General features: G+C 41.9%; 1 protein-coding gene across 1 annotated transcript; it reads right to left on the minus strand.

Annotated features, from left to right (window-relative positions):
• Positions 1–844: 844 nt before the first annotated feature.
• LOC113279361 lies at positions 845–1,408 on the minus strand. Its single transcript, XM_026528053.1, has 2 exons — positions 1,173–1,408; positions 845–1,091 (listed from the first exon to the last, which is right to left on the minus strand). The coding sequence occupies exons 1-2, from the start codon at positions 1,406–1,408 to the stop codon at positions 845–847; spliced, it is 483 nt and encodes a 160-aa protein (XP_026383838.1).
• Positions 1,409–20,170: the final 18,762 nt, after the last annotated feature.

Consider the following 20,170-nt stretch of genomic DNA (forward strand, 5'->3'; position numbering starts at 1 on the left):
ACCTTCTTCTCCTGAGTGATCACCATTCTCTTGCGGGTAGTACTTTTTTAGGTACATAGCATTCCAAGGGTGTTGTAGTACTTCACCTTTGAGGGTCCTTAAGTAGTATGACCCTTTTCCAGCGATGTCGTGTATGATGTAGGGCCCGTCCCACATCGGAGCTAGCTTTCCCCACTCCTTCTTTCTTTGATATGGTGGTATCTGACGTAATACGTATTCTTCGACCACAAAGTTTCTAGGGATGACCCGTTTGTTGTATTCGCGAGCTAGCCTTCGTTGATAGTTTACCATCTTCTGCAAAGCCACTTCCCGCCTTTCTTCAAGATCATCGAGATTTCCTAACATTATGTTCGTCGTTAGGTTCTTCTTACATGCCTTCGTTTTTGTTGTGGGAAGTATTATCTCTGTTGGGATGACAGCTTCGGCTCCGTAGATTAGCAGGAATGGAGTTTATCCTGTGGCCGCCCTTCTTGTAGTTCGGTAGGCCCACAGGAAATTGTGCAGTTCGCACCATCTTTTCTTGTATGCTCCTAGCTTTTTCTTCAAGTTCATCGCTATTGTCTTGTTAGTCGCCTATGCTTGTCCATTGTTATTAGGGTATATAGGAGTGGACTTGTTTTCTGAATGTTGAAAGTATCGAACAACATATCTATATTCTTTCTTTGCAACTGCTTTCCATTGTCAGAGACTATGGCGGCTGGTATCCCGAACCTGCATATGATTTGTTCAAACAAGAATTTAAAGGCATCTGTGTCCCTAATCCTTTCCAAAGCCTTTGCTTCCACCCACTTGGTGAAGTAATCCGTAGACACAACAAGGTATCTTCGCTTTGAGGTTCCCTCTATCAAGGTCCGACAATATCAAACCCCCACTTGAAAAATGGCCAAGGGCTGATGACTGAGTTGAGCTCCGTTACTGGTGCTTTAATTTTCCTGGAAAAGCGTTGGCATCTCTCACAGCGCTTAGCCACGTTTTTTGAATCTTCGTACATGCTTAACCAGTAATATCCTTGCATTTTGGCTTTGATTGCCAAGGATCTTCTTCCGCTGTGATTGTCGGCATCTTCTTTGTGTATATCATGGAGCATCCTTCTGCCCTCAGCTCGTAAGAGGCACCACATCAGGGGTCCAAGAAATGACCTCCTATACAGTATCCCATCACATAGGCTGTACATTGCTGCTTTCGATTCGATCTTCCGAGCTTCCTTGACATCTGCTGGTAAGGTGCCTTTGTCAAGGTATTGGTGAATTGGAATCCTCCAATCATCTTCCGCTTCGTCCTCGATGTCTTCGTTGTCTTTGTCCGACATAGGTTGATCTTTGTCAGATCCTTCGACTTCGTTATCCGGCTCTTCTTCGTCCTCCTTTCCTTTTTCATCTTCACTCATGGATCGAATTTGAACAGCCATTGCCTCCTCAACTCCTGAGACTAGTCCTTCTATATAAGGCTCATATATCCTTCCAATTTGCACGGAGGTGGTATTTCTGTCCCTTAACATCGATGATATGAATGCCAAGGCATCTGCGTGTCTGTTATCTTTTCGACAGACATGTCTGAACGTAACGTTGTTAATTTTTGACGCATGCTCCTGTGCTAGCTTTAGGTACGAAGATAGTACCGGACCCAAAGTTTGATATTTGAGCTCGATTTGTCTAATGACTAACTGTGAGTCACTAGTCAAACGAACATCTGACAAGCCTAGATCCCGTGCCAAGCGCAGACCATGTATGACCGCCTCGTATTCTGGGATGTTATTAGTGAACTGTTCGAATTCTAACCTGAACGCATATATGAGTCGGTCTCCGGTAGGGGTTGTTATTACAATCCCTATGCCTGCTCCTTCTCCATTGGAGGAGCCATCTACGAATATCTCCCACCTTCGTGAATTCTGAGGTTCCAAGACGTCTTCTGGTTCTTGCTTGCCTTCCTCCATTCCTGAGATGTCATCTATCTCCGCTTCGTCGTTGAGAGGTAGGTCCACTAGGAAGTCTGCTAAGATTTGCGATTTCTCAGCCTTCCTAGTTTCGAAGATTATGTGGAACTGTTTGACCATGAAATTCCATTTTTCCACCCTTCCGATTTTTTCCGTGTTGTCGAGGATTTGACTTATTTGAGCCTTTGTGAAGACTCGGATGGTATGTGCGTCGAAATATATCCTTAGTTTTTGTGTTGCCACTACTAAGGCATATATGAGCTGCTCCACCTTGGTATAATTACGCTCCACTGAACTGAGTGTTTTGCTGATGTAGTATATGGGATTCTCTCCTTGTCCTTGGTCTCGTACCAATACTGCGCTCACATTGTATCTTGTTGCTGCTAAGTACAAGGTGAGAATTTCACCTGGCTCCGGCTTCTGTAGGATAGGTACCGGAGTCAAATATTCCTTGATTTTTTGGAAGTCTTTCTCGCACTCCGTGGTCCACATGAACCTGCTTCCCTTCCTTAGTATATCAAAAAATGCTTTGCATTTGTCTGACGATCTTGTTATGAATCTTCCCATGGAATCTAAGATTCTATTTAGATATTGTATTCTTTTTAGCGTCCGTGGAGATGCATTTCCATTATTGCTCGGACCCTTTCGGGATCCACTTATATTCCTCGCTTAGTTACCAAGTATCCTAGGAATTTTCCTGAGGTTACTCCGAACGTGCATTTCTCCGGGTTTACCTTCATATGAAAACTTCTCATGGCTTCGAATATTCCCTTAGGTCTGATAGACGGTGTTTCGTTTCTTTTCTCTTGACAAGCATATCGTCCACATAGACTTCCAGTATCCTGCCTATCCATGGTTTAAAGATTTTGTCTACCAATCGCAGGTATGTTGCCCCTGCGTTCTCTAGTCCAAAAGGCATCCTTGTATAGCAATACAAACCTCGTGGGGTGAAGAACGCAGTATGCTCCTAGTCTTCTTCTACAAGGGCGATTTGGTTGTAGCCTGAGTATCCATCCATGAAGGATAGCCTTTGGTGACCTTCAGTTGCATTGATTAGTTGGTTAATATTTGGCAGCGGGTAGCTGTCTTTGGGGCAGGCTTTGTTGAGATTGCTAAAGTCGATGCAAATGCGTACACCTACGTTCTTCTTGGGTACGATCACCATGTTGGATATCCACGTGGGATACTTGACTTCTCGTACGAATTCCGCGGTTAGTAGCTTTTGCAACTCCTTTTCCACCGCTTCGTGGTAGATGTCCGCCACCTTAGGGATGCGCTGCTTGAATGGTGGTATTTCTGGTTTGAGCCGAATGTGGTGGGAGACCAAATTCGGGTTAATTCCAGGCATGTATTCCATTGACCACGCAAAGACATCTGCGTAGTCCCTCAGTAGCCTTTGTAGATGCATCTTATCTTCCTCTTCAAGTAAAGTTCCGATGTTGACTATCTTTGGTTCCACCTCCATTCCGATGTTGATTTTATTTGTTAGTTCCACCGGTGAGAAGGTTTTGTTTCTGAGGACGTTGAGGAGTGTTTTTCTGTAATTGTCATTTGGAAGAGACGTTTTCCCCTGGAGTGGCGGAGGTGCTTGTCTCCGGAACTGAGATGGCTTCGGGTACTGAGAAGGCTTCGTCCTTCACTTTTTTAGTGTTTGCATTTCGTATTTTTCTTTCGTGCTGCTGGGTGGAAGCTCTTTATTCGTTGAGTCTGACCTCTGCTAGATTGCATAGCTTTGCGTCTTGCTGGTCACCCTTGATTTCCATTTCACCCATGGGTGTAGGGAATCGAAGGTACTGATGATATGTCGAAGCTGTTCCTCGTAATCTATGGACCCATAGCCTTCCCATGATTACATTGTAAGGCAAAGGTGCCTCCACCACACAGAACCTTGTATTTGTTACTAAAGGTCATGCACATACGTGCAAGACGATTTCTCCTTTTGGCCTAGAGACTACTCCATTGAAACCGTATATTGTGCAAGTGGAAGAGTCCATATGATCTACTGTCAAACCCATGCGTAGTTAGGGTTCGTAAAACAGTACATTTAACGAGCTTCCCCCGTCAACGAGGACCTTCATGACGTTCCATCCATGCATTGGAAGAGTGATCACAAGTGGATTATTGTGCATCTCGACCTCCTGATTGACGTCTTTTGTTGAGAATGTTAATGGTGTGGCCATCCATTCTTCCCAAGTGCTAGTAGGTGGTCCACTTAGCTTGAACACTTCGTGAGCTTCTAGCTTTCTCCTGTTTCGAGCTAACTCGAGGATGTCTTCGAGTAGCTCCTCCTTACCTCCGCTGGAGAAGGTAATCATGTTGATGTACTTGCCGTCCTGAGGTAGTTCTACCCTTTTCTTGGGGGATACCTCAGTATCACCTGGTTGTATCTGCACGTACTCCATGAACTTGCCTTCGTCTATGAATCTCTGGATGGTGTTCCTTAGGTGATAGAATGTATCAGTTGTATGTCCATAGTACTGGTGGTACTCGCAGTATCCCTTAGCCTCCTTTGTTTTATCTGGTTGCTTTCCCCTAGTGTTAGGGTAGGGAAAGCCTGGCTTCGCTCATTCCTTGCTTAAGATGTGGAAGAATATGGTGTTTAGCTTTGTGTAGATCTTATCTACGTACTCGCCTCTTCCTTTTTCTCTACCTTTGCCATCTTCTTATTTTGATATTTTGTCTCGAGAGTTGATTCTGCCCCCGGTCTCGCTTTGCCTCTTAGGTATCTCCGGAATTGGTTCCAGAGAGTTGGTTCGTTGCGGACCTGTTGTTGTCTTTGCTTGTGCCTTGGGGTTGTCATTCTGGATCTCTTCGAGTCTGATGTAGCGGTCTTGGACAACACTGAGCTCTCTTTCAGAATCAAGGGCTCGGTTGTGAAGCTCCACGACAATGGCTGAGGTTCTGTCAAGCCCATACTTATAACAATTAATGATAATTTCTGGATTGACTTTCCCTATTGCTTGGCATGTTTTTTGCCACCTATCTGTGTATTGCATCAATGTCTCCTGGGGTCCGATAGATAATGCAAATAGTCTATCTAACCCTGCCTTTATTGACTTGTTGTACATGTATGTCTCCAAGAACACCGTAGATAATTGCTCAAAGGAGTCAATTGAGTTTGCTGGTAAATTGTCATACCATGCCAATGCTGATCCCGTCAAGCTTGCCGGGAAGTACCTGCAAAGTACTACCTCATCTCTTTCCCAATGGGAAAGGACAAGAGTGTAGTACCGTAGGTGGGCTGTGGGATCGGACGTGCCGTTGTATGCTTGAAACGTAGGCACAGGGCATTTCGGAGGGATGGGTTCCCTCAAAATGCGAAAAGACAATGGAGATGTTGTTGCTTCTTGTAGTACATCTTCTAGTCTTGCGCCTGCGTGGCCTGTTTTTAGTCCTTGTATCTCCTTCCGCATTTTTCCATTTGCTCCATAACCATGCTCACGTTATGAGCATCTCTGGAAAATGTCTCGTCGTAGTAGGACTGGGAGGGCTTGTATGTTGGATCTGTATCATCTGGATCACGGCGTGTTCTTCTGGATCCTCCTACTGGGTTAGCCTTTGGTGGGTTGAGATCCACCCTTCGTCTTCCTGAGATAGCTCCATTTTCACGCCTCTTTAGCGGAGGGTGAGTTTGGGAACCTTCGATTTGCACGTCTAGCATGTCTTTTAGGTTCTGGTTTTCCTGAGCCATCACGTGTATTGCATCCTCATGCTCCTTATTTCGTAGTAGCGAAGATGCTATTTGTTCTTCGTTGTGGATTCCACCACCCTGAGGAGTGTTGTCGGCCGGATCATCAGAGCTAGCCATTCCTTCATCTATAACCGGTGCGTCCGGATCTATCTGGATTGGAGTTAGATTTCCCAACCCTCGTCATGTAGGAGCTAAGGTTCTGGGTAACCCTTCGTTGGTCGCAGGTGGCTGCGTGATATTGGGATGCTCCGGTAACGACATGTCGTAAAGTGGTTGAGCTCCCAATGTTTGCCCCATCCCTTCAGCAAGAATAAGTGGTTTGTTAGCAATCGTCCTTCGTGCTATTTCACTTTGACCGTCCTCTACTTCCGTTCGTTGATTTTCTTGAGATGGCTTTTGATATCTTCCTCGTGTGACTGCTGGTCATGAGCTTGTTGGTACATCACTTGGTTTCTGCATGCCTTCGGCTTTTGCTATCCTGTAGTCACAGAAAAAACGACAAAAACCTGCTACTTGGGTGCCTTCGTCAAAAGTGGCAATTAATGCTCTGACACAGAAGACGGCTAAGCATCTTTTTCAGAAAAAGGACTGAAATGACATTTGGAAAGACGGGTATTAAATTTTTATGACACCCTTGGAAGAAACAACCTTAAACGTTGACAACCAATAGAAAAAAAGGGTCAGATCTTCCCAAAAAACAAGGTTATTAAATGTTTTAGAAGATATTTTTTCCTTAAACTTTTACTGAGAATCCTCTGCAGTCTGAGGTACTCATATTTAAAGGATGTTTTGTCGGAAAAGGTTGTTAGTACAAAATAAAAGTTTTAGCGTTTTGTGGGTGGTTTTTTATTTTTCTTTTTGAAAAGTTGCGTAGATCTGTGAGATTGCTAGTCTTTAGAGGCTATGAACTCAAAGAACTTGCGAAAACAACGGACGAACCCATCACTAGAAAGTGAGATTCATCGTTGTTGAGCTCAGATATCTTCGTTTAAATAAGATGCATAAGTAAAATAAATGAAGGAATATAAAAACTCAAGCTGGTGAGCAAAACGTTCTAGCGCCAAACTGTGACTACTCGTTTTCCCGTAGTCTACGTAATGTGTACAGCTCGGAGAATCAGATACTAAGTAGTATTGATGCCTCTGTTGAACTGATAGTGCTAAGTAGTAAAGGGTACTCAAGATCGCAATAACAACTAAGAATACAAAGATAATACAAAAGCTGCTAAGTTATCATGAGACACAAGAGATTACGTGGTTCGACTTTCGTATACGTCCATGGGGTAATGAGTGATTGTTTTGTATAAAGTTATGATGGTTACAAAGATCTTAAATGCTTCCCAAAGTAATAGAAAGAACCCAAGTTGAAGTACATACTTAAGTTCTAAACATTAAAGAGGTATAAGCTTAAGACTAGATCTTCCTTCGGGTATTGAATGCCTCTAGTTTGTTGGTGAGGCTTGGTATTTATAGCCCCTTCTGATCCCAGTGTATCTTTGCTGCGTCTGGGTCCATCGTTTCCTGATATACCTTTAACACAGATGGTACCTTCGTTCGCCGCGTGCTCTCTCCAGTCGAACTCTGCCACCTCAGCTGACCCACGCTCCTTCGGGAACTCCCCAGCCTCAGTACAGATTGTACCTTCGTTCACCGCCAGCCTCTGCCAATATGGTTCCGCCACATCATCTCTCTTTATGTGCCTTGATTATCCATGTAGATAAGAGATTTGTGCATTTAATGCTGATTAGATATGTCATCTACCTTTGTCCCTTCGCCAGCTGCTCTTCCATAGACTAGGCTTTTACTTCTTTCATCTTAGCTGTCGAGACATCCTTTCTTGGGGCGAGATAAAGTAGATCTACGAAGGTATCCTCTGTCACTTGGATTCCTCTGTATAGCGAGGGCTACACAGTTATCTTATATGCGACCACTGAGATCGTGACACGTGCTCCACAGAATATTAGTATTTACAAACGTGGAAAAGAAATAACACAGACACCAGAAGTTTTGTTAACGAGGAAACCGCAAATGCAGAAAAACCCCGGGACCTAGTCCAAATTTGAGCACCACACAGTATTAAGCCTCTACAGACACTATCCTACTATAAAGCTAACTTCGGTATGGAATGTAGTTGAACCCTAATGAATCTCACACTGATTTAAGGTACAGTCGTGCTCCTTACGTCTCTGATCCCAGCAGAATACTATGCACTTGATTCCCTTAGATAATCTCACCCACAACTAAGAGTTGCTACGACCCAAAGTCGAAGACTTGATAAATAAATCTGTATCACACAGAAAAGTCTATTAAATAGATAAATCTGTCTCCCACAGATATACCTACGAGTTTTTGTTCCATCTTTTGATAAATCAAGGTGAACAGGAACCAATCGATAACCCTGACTTATATTCCCGAAGAACAACCTAGAATTATCAATCACCTCACAATAATCTTAATCGATTAACGAAACAAGATATTGTGGAATCACAAACTATGAGACGAAGGTTTTTGTAACTACTTTTCTATCTTGCCTATCGAAGATATAAATCTCAAGCCAATCTTGTGATTGTACTCAATCACGGTAGAAACGGCAAGATCAGATCACGCAACTACAGAGAAAATAGTTGGGTCTGGCTTCACAATCCCAATGAAGTCTTCAAGTCATTAACCTACATGGTTTCATGAAAAACCTAAGGTTAAAGGAAAATCGACTCTATCTTATGCAACTAGTATCACACAGGAGGTGTGGAGATTATGTTTCCCAGTTGCTAGAGTTCTTCTTTATATAGATTTCAAATCAGGGTTTGCAATCTAAGTTACCTTGGTAACAAAACAGTCAATATTCACCGTTAGATGAAAACCTGATTAGATTCAAGCTAATATCTTTCAACCGTTAGATTGATCTTAGCTTTTTATACACATATGAAATATAACTTCCTTTAGGTTTGAGTAACCGTACCTAAACGTGTACACTTAGTCGGTTCAAAAATAGTTAACCAATGGTTAGTCATATGAGCACTTTCATATCAACCTTATTCATCTTTACCATAACTAGTTCAAATGACTCAAATGAACTAGTTAAGAGAGTTGTTCAATTGCTTAGATCTCATAGAAGTATACAAGACATAATCGAAGCAAAATCGGTTTTGATTCACTCGAATCGATTCATGAACATTATAGCCACGGTTATTGTGTTCCTTATTATATAAATGTTTTAGTTCATGAACGAACCGATTTTAGAAAGTAACCTACCTAAGTATGCAAACGGGTACGCATTCTTAAGCAACCAGATTGAGTATGTTTTTCACTTTCAAACTCCAGCAGAAATTCACGGACGTGAACTTTCCGCCAGTATGCGTACGGGTACGCATACTCACCCGGATTTTCCAACAACCGCCAGTACGCGTATGGGTACGCATACTTTGGGTTCCCGCTTTTAAACTTTTACACAAATGTGATAACATACTATGTTTATATCCAAAGATGGTTACTTGTTCTAAACTCTCATTTCAATCATTGAAACTTTCGTAGAGGATGTTAAAATAGTTGTTATTCACAAACTATTTTCATCAAAGCGATTTTCAAGTTACTGAAACAATCAACATGACTTTCGTCACGAGTAAAGATGAACTTGGCCAAAGGGAAAGCTTACCAACACATATTTCGAAATATAGATAAGCGAGATAAACTCGGCTCGAAATAGCAAATGTGTATAATCGAAGTCTATATAGCAATACGACTTTTGTCTCAAAATAGGAGATAGAATAGATAGACTTTGAGTGATAGATAAGTTCAAGTCTCCTCATACCTTTTGTTGATGAAGTTCCACAAGTTCCCTTGAGTAGTTCTTCGTATTCAATCGATGAACTTCGTGGAGTCTAAGGCTCAACTACACTTACTATCCTAATCGGAGACTTAGCTATAAGTAGACTATAAATCAAGACTTATAGTTTTGGCAACTAAACTTGACAAACAAGATTGAGATAGAAACACTTGCGATTTCGACCGAGCAATGCTCTAACAACCATCTTGCATAGATATGGAAACATCAAAAACTTGACTAAAAAAGGATTCTAGTCACGTAATTGGGCTCAAGTCTGGATAGAAACATTAGGATAATGAGACATACAAGTATTACTCAAAGACTTGAAGAATGTGAAGAAGTAACAAGCTACAGCGACGACATCATCCTTCCTCTTGAGGTTAGTAATATTTTGACTTGAACTGTTTCATTCCCAACGTATCTTTCAAGTCGTGCTATATTAAAAATATAACTGCGAAGATGTGAATGATTACACTCTAGTAGACATAGTGTCAAGGAATTACAATATGAAGTTGTTGATGGTGGATTTGTGACAACGGTCAAAATCGTAAAATCATGATACTGCATGTTTCTGACCCGGCTTCAGGAACGCATGTGATGATTCATATTTTATGATCCGTGAACCGTTTCACGATCTCTGACTGAGCGAACATTCCTCTCAGAGCCATGATGAACATGTTTCTCGAAAGGCCTCCCCGGCTGAGCGTTTGATGTTCCACATTTCATCATGACCTCTATGTAGAATCAAATAATTGGGCGGTTCTCTGGACACAATTTTTTGTCGGAGAGGTTAACGCCTTCAGGACGTCGACTATGCACATTGTTCACTGACTAAATAGAGAGACCCACCTGTACATAGAATAATGATTGGGCGGTTCTCTAGACATAATTGTTTGTTAGAGGGCTTAAAGCCTTCAGGACGTCTACGCTGCACGTTGTTCCCTGACTATGTAGAGAGACCGTGTATAGATTCAGGCGGCTCTCTAGATATAATTGTTTTTTAGAGGGATAAACGCCTTCAGGACGTCGACGCTGCACGTTGTTCCCTGACTATGCACCTTTCAGAACGAGTATGATGCCTCAACTATCTCATATATCGATTCTGCAAATAGATTAATTCTACAGTGACATCCATCCACTGAATTCCAAGAAAATAATCTATTTTATCTCATTACTCTATTCCCTGAATTCCCCGGCTGGATTCATGGATTAGTAATAGATAACCATTTTATCTCATTACTCTGTTCCTTGAATTCCCCGACTGGATTTCATGGATTAGTAATAGATACTCAATTCGTTTTATTACTCCGTTTCATGAATCATTCTCCGATGAATTTTATGAATTAATAATAATTACTCAACAATCGGGCATCTGGACTATCACCGAGTAAGCCCCAAGAAAATGGTACAGGTGTACTCAACGATGATGCACAAACGAGCACCCCAGTGCACAAACGAGCATTCAAAAATATGGACAAATGAGGAATCCTACACAAAATAGGAGAGACAAAATAATAATAAAAAATATAAAATAGGCGCCTAGGGACCAGCCCCACTGGTCGGCCGGTCATGCCGCCGTGGCCGGTCCCCCAGGCCTCTTCCTTTATTTATTTTTTTATTTTATTATTTTCATGATCTCATGAAGAATCCTTCATTCGAGCAACTTTCCTTGTTTGAGCAAAACTCACGGTTTCTCCATATTTTCCTAAAACGATGAAAAATAATAAAATTAGGGGAAAGTGTCACGGGACCGGGCTACCTAGACGGACGGTCATGCCCTAGCCATGGCCGGTCCCTCACTTTGCAATCCCTTGTTTTCACAATTATTATTTCCCTCATCTCACGAAATTCCTCCGTTTGAGCAAAAACCCTGGTTTTCTATATTTTCTCGAATATTGCTCAAACCATGAAAAAGCCAAAAAGTCAAACGATCACACGACCGGCTAGGATACTCAGGTCAAATATTAAAATATTATTATTTTAATATTCTCAAAATATTGGTCACAAAAGCAAAGTTCTAGTTGCTCATTCGAGCAAAATCAAGAATTTCAGTCAAAGATCAAACTCTTCTGAAAATCCAAAATATTGCTCAAACGCACACCAGAAAATACCAAAACTCTCAGGACTGAGACACAGATATTATGCTGACACGAGCATGCTTCCTTGACCGACCAAGGCCGGCCCTAAGGCTTGCAACGAGCCGGTCCCATACAATTCTAACCTAATTTGCCCAATTGCTCATATTGGGTCCAAACTCTTTCCAACCAACTTAGAATTTTCTCAATCGACCGTCAGCTGGTCCCACACCACCAAGGGCCGGTTCTATGCTCCCTTGGACGGTCCCTCACTTCTCCATAATTAGGTTTTATCACCTAATGCTTAAACGAGCACTATTCTAATAAGTGATTAAACCAGCATTTAATCATCCTTTCACCAACCAGTCAACAAAGGAATTTGGTGCACGCTCACTCGAGCACTTGGGCGCTACATGGTCGTCCATCATCCCATGTAGCCGATCACTCCTTCACTTAGTGGCCTATTTTCAGTAAATCATCAATTGATGAACAATTGATCAAAAATTAGGGTTTCGAACAAATGCTCTGCAAATCACGATTTTGAGCAATTTAAACACTAATAAATTTATGTTGATCTAAGCAATCAACATCTGGATTAATTATATAATATTTGGTAGGCTAACAATATTTTAATTAATATTTTATTGGGTCACGTTACCAATAATTCATCGAATTAAGAAATACTTGCTCGGTTGCTCGAATATTGATCCAACTATCAATATTCAGTAATTTGTTGAATTGAGCAATACTTGCTCAGTTGCTTGAATATTGATCTAACTATCAATATTCAGTAAACTTTCAGAATTGAGCAATACTTGTTATGTTACTCGAATATTGATCCAACTATCAATATTCAGTAATTTGTCGAATTGAGCAATACTTGCTCAGTTGCTTGAATATTGACCCAACTATCAATATTCAGTAAATAGTCAGAATTGAGAAATACTTGCTCAGTTGCTCAAATATTGATCCAACTATCAATATTCAGTAATTTATCGAATTGAGCAACACTTGCTCGGTTGCTCGAATATGATCCAACTATCAATATTCAGTAATTTGTCGAACTGAGCAATACTTGCTCAGTTGCTTGAATATAGATCCAACAATCAATATCCAGTAAATTGTCAGAATTGAGCAATACTTGCTCAGTTGCTCGAATATTGATCCAACTATCAATATTTAGTAATTTATCGAATTGAGCAATACTTGCTCAGTTTATTATTCAGTAATTCGTTGAATTGAGCAACACTTGCAGTTGCTCGAATATTGATCCAACTATCTGTTTATGGGTAAAAACTGTTTCAGCTGGTTTTGGTAAATTTGGGTGTGTGGATGAGAAACAAATCTAAACCTAAAACAAATGCACTGCACGGGAGTGCTTTAGATTCGAGAGATCAATCTGTACAATCCTGGCCTAAACCAAGAAACCACCGTTCCAGTCTTGCTTCAGTCGCAAAGTGAAGGAGAAGGGTTGGTCTTAAGGAGGGAAGTGAAGAAGGTGTTGAGACCAGAATGGTTAATTCTGAAGGTGTGGCTATTTTATGACTTGTATCAGAATGTGGAACTGGCTTGCGGAATGTAAGCTATCAGTTTTTTGGTGTTTTCTGGATACCGTGTTGTTGTTCTAACCAAAACTTGTTGTCTGTTGAAAACTAGGTATAACCTATTTATACAAGTCATATTGAACGCACCCTGATCTCGTAGAAAGTGGGAGTGATTGAGTGATGGAGAAGTGGGGTTATGTGTAACTGTCAGAAACCATGTTCCCACTATGGAAGTAACAGGTTAGTTTACACCCCACTACTTCTTGCCGTCACTAACTGCCCTGCTTTCTGACACTTTCTTATAATAGGTGTGTTGCACGCCGCACGCTGTAAACCGCCAGACCAATACCCTGATGAGCGTCCCCCAGTTTGTGACATGTTTGATGTCTCGAGTGTTTTCATGGAAAACATGTAGCAGGTTACTATGTGTGGCAAGTCAAAATCAGGAGACTTGCCATAAGATAATAACACGTGATGCTATTTGGCTTGTTTTAGTTGGTCGCCCAAAACTTTCCACATGCCTGTCATTTCTGTGGTGAATTTGGACGGCTGAGATCGTAACTCATGAGAAAGGGTGGCCATTGATTATGGCCACATTATGTTGGCGCCTAATGGTAGCACAGTGGCGTCATTGACACATGCCATTGGTGTAGTGGCATGTAGCGGCATGCCAGTAACATAGTGGCGCCTGGCGTAGCCACGACAACTATTTTGGCATATTGGTGTTAGACCCAAATATGGCTCTGGCAACATTGGACTTGTTGCTATATCAAACTTAGGGCCTTAGGAGAATTACTTGACTTAGTTGGCGTGGCAACTTTAGCTAAATTAGGGTTTGCAATATCGAAACCCTAATTAGCGCGTACAACATGGCCGCAGCACGGTAGCGCTTTATGCAATCGGTGCCATGGCCACATTAAAGGAATTATGGCAGGCCATAATATGGGAATAACCATAGGCGCAAGGATGGCCACGGGTGATTATAGAATGGCGTCGTTTTTAGTATTTGGCGGGTCCCACATGGCTCGTGGCATTTTGTAGGGCCAAAGTAGCGTAATTGGGCCACTACTGGAAATTAGGGTTTCGACTAATTCCACTAAGGCAGATCCATGTTTAGAATACCCTAACTGGAATATGTTATGGCGTTTGGCCACAAACAAGAAGTGGGTTAGCACGTTGGCGAGCTATTTATGGCATGTTGACACGATCGACATGCTACTGCGGCAAAGTGGCACGTTTGGCATGTTTGCCATGCTACCGCGACAAAGTGGCACGTTTGGCATGTTTGGCATGCCAATTAGTGTATTGGCGCGGCATGGCATGTTTGGCACGTCACTAGCATGCCGGAGCGGAATGGCACGTTAGGCATGCCAATTAGCATGTTGGCACGGGTTTTGGAAAGCCAATTTGGCATTGTGACCATCTGGCGCATTTTGCCTCTTTTAATACTGTGGCAGGTTTAGAGCGACCTGATTGGTTGATTAAAAAGAGGGGCCGGCCAAGCATGGGTGTGGCCACACTTCTGGTGTGCGTGTGGCGGATTTAAAGCGACCTGATTGGTCGATGGGAAATAGGGCCGACAAGTATGGGCCCATCCACAACTCATGTGCGTGTGGCGGGTTTAAGGAGACCTGATTGGTCGACAGGAAATAGGGGCCGTTTCGAGCAGCATGGGGTGTGGCCACTTGCAAGTGGCGCCGACTGGCCTATGGGATGGCCACACCTCCCTTTGTTGCTTCTCCTATTCCGCGGCTCCTTTTATTCCTTGTTTTCTGATTTTGGGTAGGATTTTGCACCTACTAATCCATGGAAGATTAATTGCCTAGTTTTCCTAGGCTTAATTTCGACATGCGTGGTCTAATACATTGCGCAGGACGCAAAACCCTAATTTTGCAAATTAGTTAGGGTAATATTTGAATCTTGTGAATTATCACAAAATTGATTGAATTCTATGTGTTGACACAGAGTTCTTTAAGTTTATTGCCAGAGAGCTGTATGCTTTCTGATTGAGTACTTTTATGCAAGGACCTTAACCTTGATACTTGGAAATCCGCGCTACTCTGCTGCGAGTGAACACAAATTGTCATGCCATATCAATATTAAGTTTTCGGGCGGGGAACATAACACAGAAAGTATTCAAAGAAACTTATAATACAGGCAAGGCAAGGTGCCGAAATTTACAGAATATCTGGGATTGTTGCTACATGCACCATTCTGGGTAAATTTCATAAGAAAATATTGAGTTGCTCAATAAATGCGCCAGTGAAGAGGTTGAACACTCATCACTTTTACATGGCTCCGTTTATTTGCAGAGTGACGGCATGCTAAACGCAAGGTTTACAATTTTAACCCTGAACTAAAAACCACCATCAACATTAAGTCCCCTGCTTAGCTCATAACAGTGGCATTGTTGCGGGGTAAGCATGAGATGGTGACAAACAAGGGTGAAACCAAAAAGGTAAAACATGCGGAGATTGCCAGAGAGAATTCGACTGACCTTGGTAAGAGGCACGAGTGGTCTATGGTCCTTGCGCCGGCGACTTGGGACGTTGGCGTACTTCCGGCTCGGCTATAGGGTGCTAGTGCTTGGCGTTGCAACTTTGACCACGGAGTATTGGCACGAGTTTGGTCATGGAGCTTTGAGTCATGTTGGCGCTGATTTGGGCGTGGATGAATCCAAAACAGATTCTTTTTCCTACCCAAACTCTCAAGGTGCCGTTCAAAAGGGATTACCCTCTCTTCTACTCATGTTCTGTTGGCTTTGCTTATGTAGCAGCGAGCTTCCTTCCGTCAGCAACCCAAGTGAGCCAATTATCCCAGATAGATAAGTATCTAATCCAGTTGATATCCCGTATCCCGAGCCTTCATATACGGCAGGCGAAAGAATTTCTCTTTTTCAGGCTTCTCTTTTATATCTGCGTAATATAAAAGATCATTCTGAGCCTTTATTTTCATATCGATCATCACAAAATTGCGTTCATCTTCTTTTCAGGTATTGCTTTATATCTTCTTGCATCTTTTATTTTGTCTTATTTCATCACGTAGGTTATTGATGCAGACATAATGCCTTTCTGCAGTATATGATGGGAACTTCTGGCGATGATCACTCTTCCAATTCCTCGGAGAAAAGATTTGAAGTTGACAAACCCAGGTTTTCTGCGTCTGAGGAGGTATTAAATAAAATCGATCCTCTATTCCGTGAAGCTGGCCGGATCATACAGGGTGTGCCTCTCACTCATCTGCGCATTGTTCGAGAGCGTGCTTAAGCTTTCATGTATTCGGTTGACATGGAGGAGAAATGGAGACATGATGAAGCGTCCCGGTGTGATAAGGCGTCTCAGCAACCAAGTGCCAGAGCTGAAAGGTTCGCTGCTCGACTGAAACGACGAAAGGTTGAGCATAAGAAGCCCCCGAGCGAGAATAAGTTTGATTATCCTATTTATAACGACATCGTAATCCTTGACTCTGATGTGGACGAACCAGTGTATCCTCAAGGGGCTGTTGGAGCAGTTTCTGAGAAAGATGTCGGTGCGGCCCACGAGAAGGAAACTGGAACAGCTTCCGCCAAAGTTGTTGTTGAAACGGCTCTTGGAGAGGATGCTGAAGTTGTTGCTGAAACGGCTTCTGGAGTAGATGATGAAGCTGTTGCTGAAACGGCTTCTGGAGTGGATGCCTGCTGTTAGAGAGGGTGCTGGAGCAAGTACTTGAGAGAAATCTAGTGGAGGCGCTGCTGACCTTAATATTGGCATTGGAAACTAGTTTTACCAATTCATCATTTCCTTCCGTAGAAGAGCAATTTTTTTCGTAACTTGTAGATGTTTTTGATACTTCAGTTTTTGTTTGTTCATGTTACTGGAGCCATGCTTCACCGAGTAATATTCTTTCATTCATGTTGCTTTAATGGATGAATGAATAAAATCTCTGAAAGAATTCCAAAACCCCTTTTTGCGAAAAACAAGTTCTTACATTCTTCCAGAGCGATTCAGCGGATGGAAAGTCAAAACGCATAAATAGCGCAGCAATAATGCTAGATGGCGTGTCACATCCTGTTTGGCTACTTCCACAATAATGCCTCCGCATGTCGTTGGCAACCGTAACTCAAAACAGGGGAAACAATAGCAATAGTTAAGGATTTGACCAACCTTTTATCGGACTTTCCCTTGCAAATTACACAGGATGTCTGTGGCATGCCGCCTGGGTATGTAGAAGTGTGAGCTGCCACAAGCTGGGAAACCCGTCGTGAAAAGTAGAGAAACCTCATCAGTCGAAAGTTGAAGCCAGATGTTCTTATGCCGCCACTTGCTGATCTTCTTCCTTGCATATTCCCTTCTTCAGATGCTTTTGAATAAGATATTTCTTGTAGGGTTTGATTTTTTTTGGTTTCGAATGGATGGGTAATGACTTTGTGAGGGTTTGGATTTACTTGGCCCTTTTCCCTTTAAGATTCAGGAAAACTTATTTTTTGAAAGAAAGATACTTTCAATTAAAATTGAAACCCTAATTATGAATGCAAGCAGTGCAATCATTTTGGAGGAATTACAAATATTGCATGAAAGCAAAATTGCTGAAGGAAATACTAAAAATAATTTTGAGGCAAGAGGTGGCGCGAGTTTTTAGATTTTGAAGGGTTTGAGACACCGGGCATGTATTACTACGCCTTCTAACTTGTCCGTGTTGATGAGCTTGCAGTAGCCTCCCAAAATAACTTCTGCTACTAGGTATGGTTCGTTTGTGGAGTCGGACGAAGGAGGCTGAGCGGCAACTTTCACTACCATGTCTCCAACTTGGAATGGGTTTTGATGTTGCGCCGCTATTTGATTATTGGATCCATTATTATTGAATAAGACAACTTCCAAACTTTTGATGTGTAGATGGTGGATTTTCGACAAAGGGTAGAATTGTAAAACTATACTCCAGATTCGGCAACCAGATGAGTATTGAGGCTCATGTCTCTCATCAAAGCATGAAAGCTCATGCCATAAAATCTCTGACTGAGAAGGATGTCTCTCAGAGTACATGTAGATGTATAGTTTCTCAGCTGAGGCCACGACACATCTCATGAATACTGAGCAATTTCAGTAATTACTCCGGATTCGGCAATCGGATGAGTATCGAGACTCATGTATCTATGCATGAAAGCTCATGCCACCTCTGATGGAGAAAGTCTCTCAGAGAAGATGTAGATGTGTAGTCTCTCAGCTGAGGCCACAACATATCTCATATTGTATAGAATCGAAAGATTGGGCGGCTCCTAGACAGCATGTCTGCTAGTATAGAGCGGCAACGTCTTCGGGATGTAACCAAGTTTTCCCCGACTATGCAAGAGGAATATGACACTCCATCAAGTTCATATTGCTCAACCCTCAGATAATTAATGCTCCTAGACAGGAAGCCCTTCTAGTATAGAGCCAACAATTAATTATCTTAAATCGTCTGAATATCCAGCAATATTCTACGAGCCATCGCCTGAATATCCAGCAATATTCTACGAGTCGTCAATCAATCGCCTGAATATCCAACAATATTCTACGATTCCTCGTTATATTTCGTTAATTCAATCTGTGGTTCTTCCCAGCAGAATTCCACAGGTTAGTAATAAATATTCAACGAAACAGGCATCTGAGCATCGAATAAGCCCTGACAAAAATGGTGTAAGTGTAATTAGCGGATAATGCACAGACCAGCATTTTGAATGCACGAACGAGCATTTCAAAAATACGAACGAACGAGGAACCTATGCAAAATAGGAAGGGAAAAAAATAATAATAAAATATTAAGCAAAAGCGCCAGGGGACTAGGCTCACTAGACGGCCAGTCATGTCGTGACTAGTCCCGCGCCCAATTTTATATTTTATCATATTTTTACTATCTTCACGATCTCATGAAAATCCTCTTGTTCGATCAAATTTCCTTGATTTCAAAGAAATTATCTAAATCACATGATTTTATCAAAAATAATAAAATTAGGGAAAGGTGTCGCGGGACCGAGCACCAGCCGGCCATGTCTTGGCCGTGGCCGGTCCCACACCTCACGTCCCATTATTTTATTATTCCTTCTCAAATTATGAAAATTCCTTGATTTTATGAATTTTCCCTAAAATCATGAAAATTACCTAATTTCATGTATTTTTATCTAAATCACATGATTTTATCAAAAATAATAAAATTAGGGAAAGGTGTCGCGGGACCGCCGGCCAGCCGGTCGTGGCCGGTCCCACACCTCACGTCCCATTATTTTATTATTCCTTCTCAAATTATGAAAATTCCTTGATTTTATGAATTTCCCTAAAATTACCTGATTTCATGTATTTTCTCTAAAATCATGGAAAATATTAAAAAATTAGGAAAACTTATGGGACCGGGCTCTAGCCGGTCGGCCATGCCCTATACGGTCCCACACGCCCATTATTTTATTATTATTTGGTGTTTTGTTTCCTGATTTCATGTAAACTCCCTGATTTCAACAAAATATCTTGGTTTTCAACAAATCCCTTTGATTTTATGAAAGTTATCTAAAATCATCAAAATTACATAAAATTGGGAAGAGTACCTTGGGACCGCACTCATTGGACGGCCGACCATGCCACGGCCATTGCCGGTCCCACACTCCCATTCCCTATTTTATATTTTAATTTATGTCTTTCATCTCATGGAAGTTCCCTAATTTCGCCAAACTCTCCAGTTTCATGGAATTTCCCTTAAATCATAGAAAAATACATAAAATCACATAAAACTGGGAAAAGCATGTGGGACCGCATGTCAGCCGGCCAGTCATGCCCTAGCCGTGGCCGGTCCCACAACTTGTGATTCCTTGTTTATTTATTATTTTCATCATCTCATGTATTTTTCCCAGTTTCAGCAAAACCATGGATTTTTCATATTTTCTCCAAATGTTGCTCAAACGTGCACCAGAAAATATCAAAATTCTCAGGACTGAAGCACGGACATCATGGTGACACGGGCACATCCCCTTGACCGACCAAGGGTGACCCTGAGGCTTGCAAACAGCTGGTCCCGCCTGTTTTAATGATTTTAACCTAATTTGCTCAGTTGCTCATATTAGGTTCGAACTCTTTCCAAACAATTGGAAGTTCACTCAAACGAC

Source organism: Papaver somniferum, chromosome 5, assembly GCF_003573695.1.
Source record: "Papaver somniferum cultivar HN1 chromosome 5, ASM357369v1, whole genome shotgun sequence".
Taxonomy (NCBI): domain Eukaryota; kingdom Viridiplantae; phylum Streptophyta; class Magnoliopsida; order Ranunculales; family Papaveraceae; genus Papaver; species Papaver somniferum.